The sequence below is a fragment of the Hydra vulgaris genome, chromosome 06 (genome assembly GCF_038396675.1).
Source record: "Hydra vulgaris chromosome 06, alternate assembly HydraT2T_AEP".
In the NCBI taxonomy this organism is placed as follows: Eukaryota; Metazoa; Cnidaria; class Hydrozoa; order Anthoathecata; family Hydridae; genus Hydra; species Hydra vulgaris.
Genome location: NC_088925.1, coordinates 47862501 through 47877503, shown reverse-complemented (window position 1 = coordinate 47877503; position 15003 = coordinate 47862501). Strand labels below are relative to the sequence as shown.

The 15003-nt window shown below is 27.7% G+C and overlaps 2 protein-coding genes across 5 annotated transcripts in view; one reads left to right on the top strand and one right to left on the bottom strand.

The window, feature by feature from the left end:
* The window catches only part of LOC136081924 (NACHT, LRR and PYD domains-containing protein 3-like), a 30219-nt gene extending 21084 nt beyond the window's left edge, over window positions 1–9135 (bottom strand). For both annotated transcript variants that reach the window (XM_065800354.1, XM_065800355.1), the window contains exon 1: window positions 8818–9135. In XM_065800354.1, the coding sequence (XP_065656426.1) occupies window positions 8818–9088 (271 nt within the window). In that variant the 5' untranslated portion in view covers window positions 9089–9135. The remainder of the gene's footprint in view (window positions 1–8817) is intronic.
* A 2708-nt stretch (window positions 9136–11843) lies between these two features.
* LOC136081923 (uncharacterized) overlaps window positions 11844–15003 on the top strand; it is a 4576-nt gene continuing 1416 nt past the window's right edge. For all 3 annotated transcript variants that reach the window (XR_010639246.1, XR_010639247.1, XM_065800353.1), the window contains exons 1-3: window positions 11844–13495; window positions 13649–13861; window positions 14052–15003. The exon at window positions 14052–15003 is cut by the window's right edge. Coding sequence is in view for 1 of the 3 variants with exons in the window: in XM_065800353.1 (XP_065656425.1) it covers window positions 11899–13495; window positions 13649–13861; window positions 14052–15003 (2762 nt within the window). In the remaining 2 variants the exon portion in view is untranslated. The remainder of the gene's footprint in view (window positions 13496–13648; window positions 13862–14051) is intronic.

The window sequence follows — 15003 nt, the reverse complement described above, 5'->3', positions numbered from 1 at the left end:
GCCCATGTAAAAAGATCCTGTCTGATGTTAAGCTCTGTTATTCTCAGTTAATTAAACCTTGTATCTTATGTCAGAGGTTAGGTTCTAGAGTCTTTTGGAAATTCTTCTACAGTGTCATTAACTAAATCAAGTCTAACATTTGATCTCTAATTCATGGGTCTAATCTTTTTACTTTTCTCTAGAATAGTGCAAAGTTATTTGGAAAAAAATTTTCCTCTAACTGGACTCTTGAATCTAATGACCATATTCTTCCTGTCATACCAGTTAAACAGATCAACCAATTGTTAAATATCCAAATCACTCTGGCTTCCAATGCTAAAGTTATTTCTCAATTAAACACTTCTACAGTTTGTGCTTCAGACAAGATTTCCATCATAGTCTTGAAAAGGTATTCTCCAGAACTCTCTTCAATTTTTGCTAAACTATTAAATTTTACTCTAGAAAACACTTTGGCCTCTCTAACTATCCTACGATTAGTCCTCACTCTGTTAATAGTTTTTTCACTCTGTTATTAGTTTCTTTATATAAAGTTTTTGAGTTTATTAAATCATTTCTTTCAAACTGCAGAAGTAAGGTTATTCTTGAAGGCCTATACTTTTCTTCATTTGAGTAACTTTAAGGGTACCACAAGGTTCTATCTTTTTCAAAAGATTTTCTTAAAAAGTCTGTACTAAAAACTGCCAGGGCCAGGGCCGGGTTTGCAAAAAGCCAGGACCTTCTTAGCCAGGACCGGGGCCCCGGTCACTTACTAATATATATAAGTATGTAAATAATATATGTAAAAAAGCTTTTTTAAAATAAAATCATCTAAAGAATTTATAGTAAAATATTGTTTTATTTAGAATTATGCAACCCTCAGAATGAGGAAAAATGAGGTCTGCAATAAATTGCCAACCTTAAACTGTTAGAGGTCGCCATCAGGTCGACAAAAATAATTGACACAAAGGGATTACCACAAAACATAGAAACAAGGTTGACCTAAAAGACTTTAAGGTCGGCAGTTGCCGACCCTAATTCCGAGAGCTGATATTACTGATGTAACTATGCAATGATAAAAAAAGCAAAAAAAAAAAATGCTTATATATTGTTACATTATTGTTAGCCTTAATGTAAAAAAGTTTATAATTGAAGATTTATTTAAAACGTTTTGACATTTTAAAAAAATGTCAAAACTTTTTAAAAAACCTTTTTCAAAAACATATTTTAAAAACTGTAAAATAGCAACCACAACAAAAAACTAAATAACTTTAGTTGTTTTTAAAAAGCTATTTAAATTTTATATTTTTAAATAAAAACTTTTTAAGAATAAAATATACTTTATAATACGCAATATTTTAACTTAGTATCTAAAATACGACTTAAAATGAAAAAATAGATACACGTTTATTTAAAACTTAAATTAAATCTTTTTAATCAAAAAGTTATAAAAATTTGTTAAATTTGAAATACATCACACAGTTGAGTGTGAACAGGAATAATTAAACAGAAAAGGCGTGCCTTTGCACGCTATTCCTGACCAAGCATTCAATTTTATTTACGGCAACTTGACCAAAGCTTTTTAAAATTTTAAAAACATTTCAAAATGTGCTGAAATATGGTATAAGGTAATAAAGTGAGAAATTGGTTGTATACTATAAAAATACATTGTACCTAAATTATCAATAGATATTATATAGTTGAAAGGGTTTTTTGCTATGTTTTGTAAACTTTCTAATGAAATGTTTTTACACTACGCTACACACTTTTAAATAAAGTTTCAAAATGTTATTAAATAAATTGAGTCATAAAAATCCTAGAATGTTAAGTAAAATTTTAATTTATTTCAAAAGTATTTTTTTTTTTAATGTAAATGTCTTTAAGAAATTTATATATAAATGACAATAAATGTGCTTCAATAACTTTTTTTAAAAAATACCTAAATTTAATAAAGCCAAAAACATATCAAATTTTTTTTGTTGTTTTATAAATTTTCAAATTAAATGTTTTTATGCCATTAAAAACATTTTAAACTAAAGTGTGGACCATAACCAACGTTATGGTCCACACTTTAGTTTAAAATTTGCCAATATCAACAGATAGACTAAAGAAATAGCAGCACAACACTAAACTTGACCCTGTGCTCTCTCAAATAACAAACTATATAACTTATGGTTGGCCCTGAAACCGACAAATGCTTTGTAGTGAAGAAAAGAAATATTGGACCATCAGAAACAACTTACACCTAGCAGAGGAAATAATTTTAAAAGAAAATAAAATAATCATACCAACTACTATGAGACCCCTCATATTTAGACAGCTTCACTTATCACACCTTGGCAACGAAAAGACAAAAGCTAGAGCTCGAAACGCTGTTTACTGGCCAGGACTTACAAGCCACATTGATAAACTAATACTTAATTGCCAAAAATGCCTTAAGTACCGTAATAACAACAAAAAGGAAAAAATCATTCAACAGGACATTCCTGACTTACCGTGGAGTAAAGTAGGATCAGACATATATGAGTTGCATGGAAAAATCTATGTAATTGTTATAGACTACTTTTCTAAATATATAGAGAACAGTGTCATTCCTGACAAAACGGCCTTCTCTGTAATCAAATTCATGAAAGCCATTTTTACTCATCACGGAATACCTTCAAATCTCATTCCCGATAACAACCCCTACAACAGTGCAGACTTCCTTAACTTCTCAAAAGAATATGGGTACAACTTCACTCAATCAAGTCCTAACTACCCCCAATCAAATAGTCTCAGTGAAATGGGCGTGAAAATTATGAAGAAAATACTGAAAAAATGCGACAACCCTGAACTTGGTCTTCTAGAATACCTCAACATGTCTCTCACAGGTATGGACTGCTCTCCATCCCAACTTCTGATGAACAGAAGAACGCGAACAACCCTACCTGTTCACCATGACTTACTTGTACCAGCAGTTCCTTTAAATGCTTATAGTCAGATCACCAAGTCCAGAAATAATCAAAAACAATACTATGATGGGAACACATCTGAAATCCAAAATCTCGTAGCAAACAACACTGCCCGGATGAGAAAAGATGGAAAATGGAAGAAAATGACAGTTAAAGAAAAACTAACATTACCCAGATCATACAACATGGTAGATAAGTACGGAAGATTATATCGACGCAATCGTAAACATCTGATTAAAACCAATGAGCAACCACTAGCATATCAGGATGAACAACTTGATTTACCATACGAATTACCAGCAGTTATCACACCTCCTACATCAAATGAGGAAACAGCAAACAATGAATTAGAAGAAGCTACAAGTATTCCTGAAGCTCTATTGACTGAACCGCAGCCTGACATGCGAAAATCGTCAAGGACTAAAAACAGACCTGCCTAGTTAAGGGACTTCATTTAACTGTGTATATTATAAAGAACCTTTGATAATTAAATTGCGCATCAAATATTTAACAGCATAGTATCGGTATAAAAATATAATAAAAGGCAATATATGTAATAAATTGGCATGGGATGTTAAAAAGACGTCTTTTTCAATGTTTTTTGAATGCCTTTGGAGTGTTTTGAATGCCTTTTGAATGTTTTGGAGTGTTTTGAACACCTTTTGAACATTTTGGACGTCTTTTGAATGTTCAAAAGATGTCTTTTTTAGATCCTGTGCCCACTGGGTACCAAATTGGCACGAAACATCTTTTAAATGTCTTTTGAACATCTTTGAAAAACTCAAAAGACATCTTTTTAGGTACCGTGCTCACTGGGTAATATTAGAACTAAAATTAGAACTAAAAACTCTAGTTTTTGGTAAATTATATATAGAAAAAAATGTATATTTACCCAAAACATTTTTCTTTTCAAATTTAATATGTGTTAGTTGAGTAGTGGTAGTAATACATTAACCTTGTAATCGTGAAAGTTTGTTAAAAGTTAATTTCTGTAACTGGTTTGGATTTGGGTCAGCAAATGTGATAAAAAAAAATTATTTCAACATTTGCAATTTTTTTTCATAAAATACGGGAGCAGGAGCAGAGCCATAAAAAAAAACTATCAGCTCCACATGCCTGATATTGCATTAAGCATTTTTTATTTAAAACAAGGCCTGAAATATGAAAATAAGAAGAAACGCATAAACAAAATATTTTTTATAAAGCAATAAATCATTTCAATAAAAAAGCAATTTAAATATACATTAAAAAAGAGTTTAAAAAATTGCAATGTCCAATGCAATATCTTTTAAAAATTTTTTTCTAGAAAATATTACCATGCTTATATAAATAAACCCCTAATAATATTTTAAAGTTATGTTACGTCTCAATTGGTTACAATTGGTAACAAGGTTACATTATCTAACTATTAATTAAATATTAAGTAAATCAACTTGAAAATGCAGTAAATATTTGTTCATCATTGCCGTGTTGCTAAATACTATCTTTTATTATATTTTTATTGTAAAATAACTTCATCTTAATTGGTTACTTTGTCACGAAAAAAAAATGCTGTCTCAATTCGCAATGTTACGTCTCAATTGTTTTTTTCCAACTTTTTAAATTGTAACCAATTGAGATGTAATGTAACTAAATCTAGATTTGAGACATAACTAAAATATGTCCCATACATAGATTTTTTTAGCGTTATGCGATATCTCAATTGATCACCCTTTAAAAAAAAGAAAGACTCAATGTAACATAAAATTTTTTTTATTTGTGACATATTTTAATTACGTTTTAATTCTTAAATGTTTTACATCATGTTATGCCTCCGTTGGCTATACTTTTAAAGGTAATAAGTACCTTAGATAGCTTAAGTACCGCAAGTTATTTTAACTTTTAAATGTAGGTTTTTTTCAAAGGTAAATACAACTTTTAAAGCTTTTAAAGTTGTATTTACCTTTAAAAGTTTTTTTTTAATATTTTGTAAATTACAATAGTTTTGACAAACGTGTTACTGTATTTTCAATAATCAAATACATAAATAATCAAATATATAAATAATATTTTTAATAAAACAACTTTGTTAAATACCGTAACTCATGAGTTAAGGTATTTAACAATGCATTTGTTGAGACATTTGTTATTTAACTTATTATTATTTACTTATTTAACTTATTTTAATTAAATTAACTATATATTATTAACTAATTTGACAATAAAATATTTTTTTTCAAACTTTTCATATTTTTTCTATGAGTAATCAGTGAAAAAGCTTAAAAAACAAATATATTGCAAAAATATATACTTAAACTTAAATGTATAGATAATGTTTTGGATATCCAGAAAAAATAAAAGGTGAAAAGAATATCCGGAATTCCGGAAAAAAATAATACCAGGTTTTAGAGATTACTTTTAATTGTATTTACAGCCCTCTCTCAACTCTTTAACTTCCAAAAACAAACCTTGACAAACAAGACCACTGCACAGAGAAACAAGTTGAGCACAGTACTACCAGGGACGTGGTGGGGATTGAAAAAAAAAAGAAAAATGACTTGATAAATGCAGTTTAATAATAGAAAATGAGCTTGAAAAATAAGTAATAATTTATATATATATATATATATATATATATATATATATATAATATTCCTATAGTTTATGGCCAAGAAAATGTGTTTGTGGTAAAAAATGGCTCTTCACTTGTTTGTGGTATTAAAGCTGAAAAAACTAAGGTTAGATTATGTCAAAACCCATTAATTTAATTGCGGGAAATAATTAAACCATAAAAAAGCAAAATAAAAGACTAGAATGTTTTTAAAAACATTCTGAATGTTTTTATTTTATTTTTTTTTAAATAAAAACATTCTTAATGTTTTTATTTTTATTTTTTAACTGTAAAACATGCGCGGAGTGTTGCTACATCAACTATCTTTTAGCCTGACTCACAACAGAGTGCTGCTACATTGACTGAGGGCTTGGTTGGGGCAGGCAGTCTATCAAATAATTAAAAAAAATTTTCTTTTTCCAGTCTTGAAAATTAGAAAAAACCTAAAATTGACATTTTATTGTAAAAACCTAAAGACGACCATACAAGAGTGTGTATATATATATATATATATATATATATATATATATATATATATATATATATATATATATATATATATATATATATAAACAATTTTAAATAGTTTTCAAAATAGTGCTCTTTAAACAATTTTCAAAATAGTGCTTAATGTTCTTAAAAGAACAGAGCAATAAATTAGTAGAAAATCACTTAACAAAAACTTTTCATTAACATTGTGTTTCATCAATAAAGACTCATCATAAATGCACTCATTTATTTAATGCACACATGTCTGATAAGTCTTCATTGATGAATCAAAGTGTTAAATAAACAATTTTTTTTAAAGTGATTTTTGACTAATTTTTTACCTATAAGTGAGTTTATATTTTCTAATTTTTAAAATCTAAACTGGTCTCACAATTTAAAAAATAATAACTGAATTTTTTTTGTTTAGTTGGAGATTTTTTTAATATTAGATTAGTTTCTCAGTTAATAATTAGTAAAATTTAATAAATGGGGGGAGGGGGTCATGATAAGTGAAAAGTGGTGGATGCAAAAAATTTCCGAAAATTATTAAACATTGACTTCTGTGAATTAAGCACTTAAGAGTACCACCTTTTTTTTTTTTTGATTTTTCATAATTAAGTTTTATAATTAAAAAATTTAAGTAAATTTGACAGTGTTTTTTTTCTTGTTAAGAAAAGACCACTCTTCAATTCTTTGTAATAACTCTAACTAAACTTTGTAATAACTCTAAAAAATTAACTTGTAATAACTCTAACTAAACTTTGTAATAACTCTAAAAAATTAACTTGTAATAACTCTAACTAAACTGTGTAATAACTCTAAAAAATTAACTTGTAATAACTCTAACTAAACTATTCCTTGTAAAAACTCTAACTATTCAGAATGACAAAAATCTAGCTACATTTTTGTAACTAATAATGAATGACAAAAATCTAGCTACATTTTTGTAACTAATAATGAATGACAAAAATCTAGCTACATTTTTGTAACTAAACTTGCCCCAGTAAAATTGTGACAGAGGTCAAAATTACTAGTGTTATGTTTATTTTTAAATATTTTAGGTTGTTTTATTGGATTCCTTGCCACAAAATATGAAAGTGTACATATTTTCAGCTTTTCATTGCACACAGAACAGAAACAAAGACCAAAACCATTTTTTTAAATGGCAGATTTTTATTGGTTCAAGGCAAATTTTGAATAGTCATATCTTTGAAACAGTTTAGAATTAGATGATAAAATTTTGGGAATGTTCATAACTTATTAAAATCTTTGAGTAGTGTAAAATCATCAAAACCTGAGTTGCATGGCCTTTAGATGAGCAACTTACTTGTCTTGCCAATTTCAGTCGAATAGAATGTTAATTGAAAGAACTTTCATTGCAATATGTAATTTTAGAACTGATTTAAATAAGCAACAATGGCATTTAAGGAGCAGAGTGAAATTTATTTACTGCATGATGGTGGCAAGTAAATTTAAACAGGTTTAAATATCTAGTAAATTTTGTATTTGCAAATGGAATAAATAAATAACTTTTGTATTGTAAATTTGACTTTTGTATTTGTAAACAAAATTTCAAAGAATTATAAAAAAATATGTAAATATAATTATCCTCTTTTATTTTTTCCCATATATAACATAAATGATATGTTTCATTTTTGATTTTTGTTGTTGTTGTTATTTTCGGTGTACAATTAATTTGTTGTTATTTTCTGTGTACAATTAATTTCTTTTTGGTGTGTGTGTCTGTGTATTTGTGTGCTTGCAAGTGCAAATGGAAACAATATTATAACAAAATTGTTTTGAAAATGTTAGAAATTAATATTCATTCACAACTGCATGTTAGCATTTTTTTTTTAAATGTTAAAGAAACTATTTGTTATATTGGTAAATTTTCTTTGCAAAATAATACACAATACAAAATAATTTAGAAAAAAATTTGTTTTGTTAACAACAACAACAACAAAATAAAAAATAAATATTTAAAAGATAAATAAGAGAAATAAAATGGCATAAATTTTAAACAAATATTACTAACAGAGACGAAAGAAACCTTTTCTTTAATAAACTCCTATGTCAATGATTGCAAATATATGACCAATTTTACTCAAGAAATATAAGTTGTTAAAGTTATATAACAAAAACATAGAGTTATGTCTAAATGGTTTATATTTCAACTACATTTATAAGAGATTTCATGTGGAAAAATTAAACTTAAAAAACAGAAAAAAAACTCAATAGTTTTTTTGTAACTGTTTCTTGAAATTTGAGCAACGTTTTGTACTCATAAATGAAAATTGTTACAAAAAATACTTAAAAATATATAACCATAAGCAAAAATTTAATATTCTTAATAGATAACTTTTTGGAAACATATGTCACAATTCTCAGTAGTTTTAACATTTCTGCTTCTTTTATTTAAACTTTTCAAGTAAAATCATATATAAATGCAAGATTTAAAATACAAATTTCAGGTTTTCAATTTTGAAGAAAAATAGCATCATAAAAAGTTTGAGAAAAACTATCAAAAAAAAAAAAGAGTTAAAAATAGAATGCAAAATAAAGCAATATATTCAGCATTGTTTTAAATTATTTTGAAACTTAAAACAATGTTAAATATATAGCTCATTATAAAACTCAAAAAACTAGAATAAAAAATTAAGCTGAAGTTTGATATTTTGTTCAAACTCTTTTATGAAAAAAATCATGACTAAAAAAATGACGAGACTCTATAAGCAACTCGTAAATATTCACATACTTTAGTATGTAAATATTTTTTACAAAACACAAACAAATCATTAAAAAAAAATTTACTTTTAAGTTCATCTACTTTTTTTACTAAATCCATCCTCTCTATTTTATGTAAAGCAATCTTTAACTCCTCAAGAGTTGGATTTATATTCACTTCCAACCATTTTCTTAACATTGAATATGCTTTTTCTTGAGTTTGAAGATTATCTTTATCAATAATGTCTAAACAATCGTTAGTTAAATTTAAATGGCGTCCAAGAGATTTCCAATTAACTCCCACACTTTTACTAAATTCTGATTTAAAAACTTGACAGTGAAGAATGTCTTGATCCATATTCCACAAAATAAAGAAAAATACTATTTTTAAGCTATAAGAAAATTTAAAAAACAATAAAATCCAAAACAACAAAATCTGTTGAATAGTTATTAATAGTTATTATACTCTTTAATAGTTATTATACTATAAAATAACTATTAAAGCATTTTCAATTGCTCAAAAATTGTTTTATGCAATCTATTTAAAAGTATTAGTCAATCTTTTCACCTAAAATTGCAAAAATTTAATACTTGACTTGTCTGAGTACTGACTATTGCTTATTTAATAAGCAATAGTTATAATTTAATTTATCAATAGTTATTAATCAATAAGTTATTAATCAATTTCTTTTAGATTCCGAAGTAAAGTCTACAGTTACTTTGTTCTACTTCTGTAGAACTAAGTAATACTTACATATTTATTGATGTGAGAATCTTTTATTGTTTATTATCTTTAATTTTTAATTTTATTAAGAATTACCATTCGTAATTTTAAAATCTTTTTTAAAATTATAAATGATTTAAATAATTACTATTAGTTATGAAGTTTCAACTTTTAAAAAAATTTCTTTTGTTATTTGTAGTCTCATCTAATATTGAACTAATTTCACCTTTAATGACCGGTAAGTTTGTTTATTAAGAATAACTAATCATTATGGGTGGAATGCAAGAACTTGAGTCAAGTTTTACTAGAACTTTACATTGTAACTAATAGCGGCAGAGTATGGGTTTTCCCATCAAAAAATACTCTGCCGCTTTTGGTTACAATGTAAAGTTCAAGTCGAACTTGACTCAAGTTCAGTTCTTGCATTCCGCCCTTAGTATATGAATTGTATACTTTATTAAACTATGGTTTAGTGGCTTGCAAATAGGTACAGCAAGTTTTGTAGGGTGTGGCGGAATGCATTTAGCGATTAGTGATTTTTAACATGCACCAAAAGTAGGTTGTGAAAATTGTTTAAACTGCGGACCTGGAATGTTATTTATACTTACGCGCAAACGGAAAACAATTCAAAAACCTACTTTTGGTGTATGCTAAAATACTTTTGCCACATTCTTTAAAAAAAAGCTTTTAGTATTGATTATTAAAAAGATGATTTTGTTGTTACTTTCATATATATATATATATATATATATATATATATATATATATATATATATATATATATATATATATATATATATATATATATATATATATATATATATATATAAATATATATATATATATATATATATATATATATATATATATATATATGTATATATATATATATATATATATATATATATATATATATATATATATATATATATATATATATATATATATATATATATATATATTATCTACTATACATTTGCATATTTATATATAGGCATACATATGTATATATGTATATATTTAATATATATATATATATTATATATATATATATATATATATATATATATATATATATATATATATATATATATATATATATATATATATACATATATATATATATATATATATAATATATTACATGAGATGTAGTACCTAATATATATTATATATATCATATATTATAGGTACGTGCGTATCTGGCTTTTTACGGCACCGATTTCAAAGTAAAAATTTGTGACCTTTTTTTTCACAGCGTGCTCGAAGTCGGTGTGGTAAAGATGTATTTATTTGTCTTTTTTTTTAGAATTTTATATCAGCTTAGACTTTATTAAAAAAGTAGAATGTTTTATCTTGAATAAATTATGGTTTTTTTTTACGTGTAATAAATTTTTCAGTTTTTTTATTGCTATTTAAAATTTCGTTCCTGTTCTGGCACTGCATTGATATCGAAGGCATGTTGGTACACATTTGAAATTTTCCAGTCAACTGTATAGATCTATTTTCTATGTGCCTGCCAAATTTCATTAAAAAATATTCATGACCAAATACCGTATTTTTCGACCCAGTGGAGGTACCATTTCCACCTCTTTTAGTGTTACTGTTACTGTTACACTTTATAAAACTGTTTCTGCTATTGTTACTGTTGATTTTTGTTATAAATTCTGTAGTTTTTTTTACAGTTACCAGTGGTTTTCATTCGTTTTTAAAATTTTGTTTCTGTTCCGGAGGTGCGTTAATATTGAAGGCATGTTGGTACATATTTAAAATTTTTAAGGCAACTGTATACATCTATTTTCTATGTGCCTGCCAAATTTCATCAAAAAATATTCATGACCACATGCCCTATTGTTCCGCGCAGTGGAGGTATGTATTTCCACTTCCGTTACATAGTGTTAGGGGGAGGGGCGGTTTTTGACAGTGGAGAATTCAGTATTTTTGATTTTTTTATTCATTATAATGATATATTTTATTAGAACTGTTATACAAACTTTATTTTTAATAGCCTTTTACTACTAAGGGTATTTGGGTTTTCTCTTTTTAAAATTGTTAAATGATGTGCACAAAAACTAACAAGTATTAAGGTGGTTATATATTAATTTTTTTTTTGATAACTAACTCTTTTCACCCACCAAAATTAGTGCAAAGGCAAAATTCTGCCAAATAAAATTTAAATTGCTAAAATTAAAATTGTATAACACTATTTTACGATGATTCTGCATAAAATTCATTAAAAACATAAAACAGCATTTTCTCAGCATTTTCCATACCCATAATTTACCATATAGCCACCTTAAGCTATATATGATATATAAAAATTATACGTATATTTAAAAAAATTTTTATAGATTAATGGCGATTTTTTAAATTATTTAATTATGATTAATAGCCGACCCAATTAAATAGTAGTATTATGATTGTTGAATTTAATTTAGTGCATCATGGGACCTCACAAGAAAACAAATCTTTTTTATGGTAAAGCTAAAACTTATTTAGCTTGTAATTTTCCTATACCAGCTCATTTAAATATTGGCTGTAGAAATGGACATGTACTGCATATATTTGCAACTAACAACGATTCATATAAAGTAACTGTAGAACTAATCGGTAAGTATTTTAACATCAAAATTTGTATAAGTCAGATTCAGCAACTAGTTAGAACATCGAAAGTCTTTGTAAACCATTTTTCACGAAATTCGAAACCATTTGTTGACATCTGCAACATGCTCTTTGCATACCAAATAACAACATCTGCTGTGGCACAAACATCGCAATCGAATGCAACCTCAATTGACTTTCCTACATGTTCTTCATTTTTTTCTCAACAAATCAGTGTTTCATCTGTATCAAATAGTGATCACTTATCTCCTTTATCTCGTCCTACTTTAAAAACCTCTTCTCATGAACCACTATCCAGTTTGAGAGCTGACCATTTGAGTCCCAGAAAAAAGGTTATGAGAAAGAGATTAACCATTTTGGCAAACGAAATGGCAATTAAGAAGAGAAAGCATAAAGAGGATATTAAAGGTTTAAAAGATAAGACAAAGGCTAGAGCATACAGATTTAAATATCTAAATCAAGTTATTACTCGTAAGGAAAAGTTAATTTCTCAACTTAGAAAAAAATTAAAAGAAAAGTTTTTAAATTTACAGTTAAAAAAACTTCAAAATCATATTTTTTGTTTGAAACAACAGTTGACATCCACGCAAAGAAAATTTTCTTATCAAAAAGCAATGTTAAGCCATCAACTTGCTGAAAAAAATGCTGCAATTCTTGTACTGCAAAATGACATTCTGAATTTACAAGAAGAGTTGGAGGAAATTCAGCAAGTAACACAAAACACCAAAAATGAAAAATGCTACTCAGCAGATATTAGGAGACTTATATATGACATGCTTGTGTGCCAAGTTCCTACACAAAGTGTGCCATCTCTGCTCTGTAAAATTGGGGAACATACTGGCTATCGATTTAGTCAAATTCCACATCGTACAACTGTAGAACAAATGATGCATGAGCTTGGTGTGCTTTCAGACTTACAGGCTGCTGAGATAGCATTTACAACAAAGGATCTGACACTTGGCTTTGATGCAACAACCCAGGAGGGTGTTCATGTAAATGCTGTGCACTTGACAACAGAATCAGTATGTATGGTTGTAGCTATTGATCAACTTCCTGGCGGTACAGCTTATGACTATCAGAGTCATATTACAAAGTCTATTGATAATCTCGCTAAGTTATATAGTGATTTCTATCAGCTCAAATATACTGACGTAAGAAGCACTATTATTGGGAACATAACAAATACAATGAGTGACAGAGTTGCAACAAACCATGCAACAATCGCAAAGTTAAACCTTGTTTGGCAGAAATCATTAAATGAACTAAACTGTCACCTTCACCCCTTAGACACAATGACCAGCTCTTGTAAGTCTTCACTTAAAGCATTAGAGACTTCAAAAGGGAAACTTTTTGGAAGAGACTGCATTGCAGCAAACATTGTTATACAGCTGAACAAACTTCGCTATAAGGATGCAAAAGGTACTCTAACTAATCTAAACCATTCTTTTACTTAAATATATTTAGTTTTCTGAATAAAATTTCGAGTTAAAATAAGATATTATAACTAGTGCATGTTTTTATTTCACATTCTTCTTGCAATTGCCAAAATGAGCTTTTTTATGATATTCATAGGTGATCCAAAAGGTTTTGTAACCTTTTTGGACCAACACGAGTTGCCCAGAGGATTGCTACCGCGCTATAGAGGCAACAGACTGCATATGCTTTTTCACACATGTGGTATTTTGATCCATCATTATGCCATATTGAAGATATTTCTGTGTTCTGGCTTGGCGTTATGCGGAGGTCTGCGAAATAGTTTATTTCAAGACTCTACATCTGAAACAGGTATCTTTTTTCTTTTTTATACCTGTTCAGTTCATTTGATAAAGTGCTACACAATATTATAGGCTATAGAATTAACTACAAATATAGTTACAAATACAAATTACAAATAGACACTTGCAAGATTAACGGGGAGTAAAGACTATTATAAACAAAGATTATTCTTTGTTACTAATTAACTTTTTCACCTTAGGTATCCGTGAGTTGTGTGTTTTAGCTTTAATTGGAAAGCTACTTTCTGGTCCTTGGATGACAAAATTTTATATTGCACCAGGTACGGGACTTGACTACATATCTGGCATTCAGGTAGTAAAAGATGTTCGGAACACTCTTATTGAGAGCAGCAAGAATCCTTTATCTCTACTTAAACGAAAAACTGATTTCTTTGGTAATGATATTGAAGATGTAGTTTTTGATTCAATAATCAGCTTTTGCCCAGTAACTGATGAAATGAGTAAAGCATTAGCTGACTGCCTTAATGCAGTTATTAGCGTCATTGACAGGCAGTATAAGCGGCAATTTGAAATGAGTTCTAATGATCACCTTAAAGACCAGACTAAGTCAGCTAGGCTTCACAACATTGATTCAGAAGAACTTATGGGTATGTTTAGCGCTGCAAAGCACAAAGCTCCAAATGCCACTCTTTGTTTTCTTTCTTCAAAACTTCGTGCTTGCAAAAATAAAACAACTGCTCTGCTATGCAAAAAGCCAAATGATATTCAAAACAAGTTGATATTATGGGCTATCTCTAATGCCAGAAAAAAGCGGTTTACAAATATGCAATGTCATAATGACCTGAAGTTAGAGTTGATAAAACGAATAGCAGATAAAATTCAGAAAAAAGAAAACAAAGAACGCAGAAATGTAGAAAAAATATTAAAAAATTGCATGCCTGATCAGGTAAAAGAAATGTTTCCTGACCTAGAAAATAATGAGGCCTCAGATATTGAAGAAATTCTTATTGGAGCTTCTATTGGAAGAAGTATTTGCCACATGTGGTTCGATAATGCCACTAACACCCAGGATGTATATTACGGCAGAATTGTTGGCATTAAAAAGAAAAAAAGTGATGTATATATAGTTTCTTATTGGAAACCAAAAGAGAATGAAGATGATGATGGTGTTGAGTATGATGTGAGCAAATA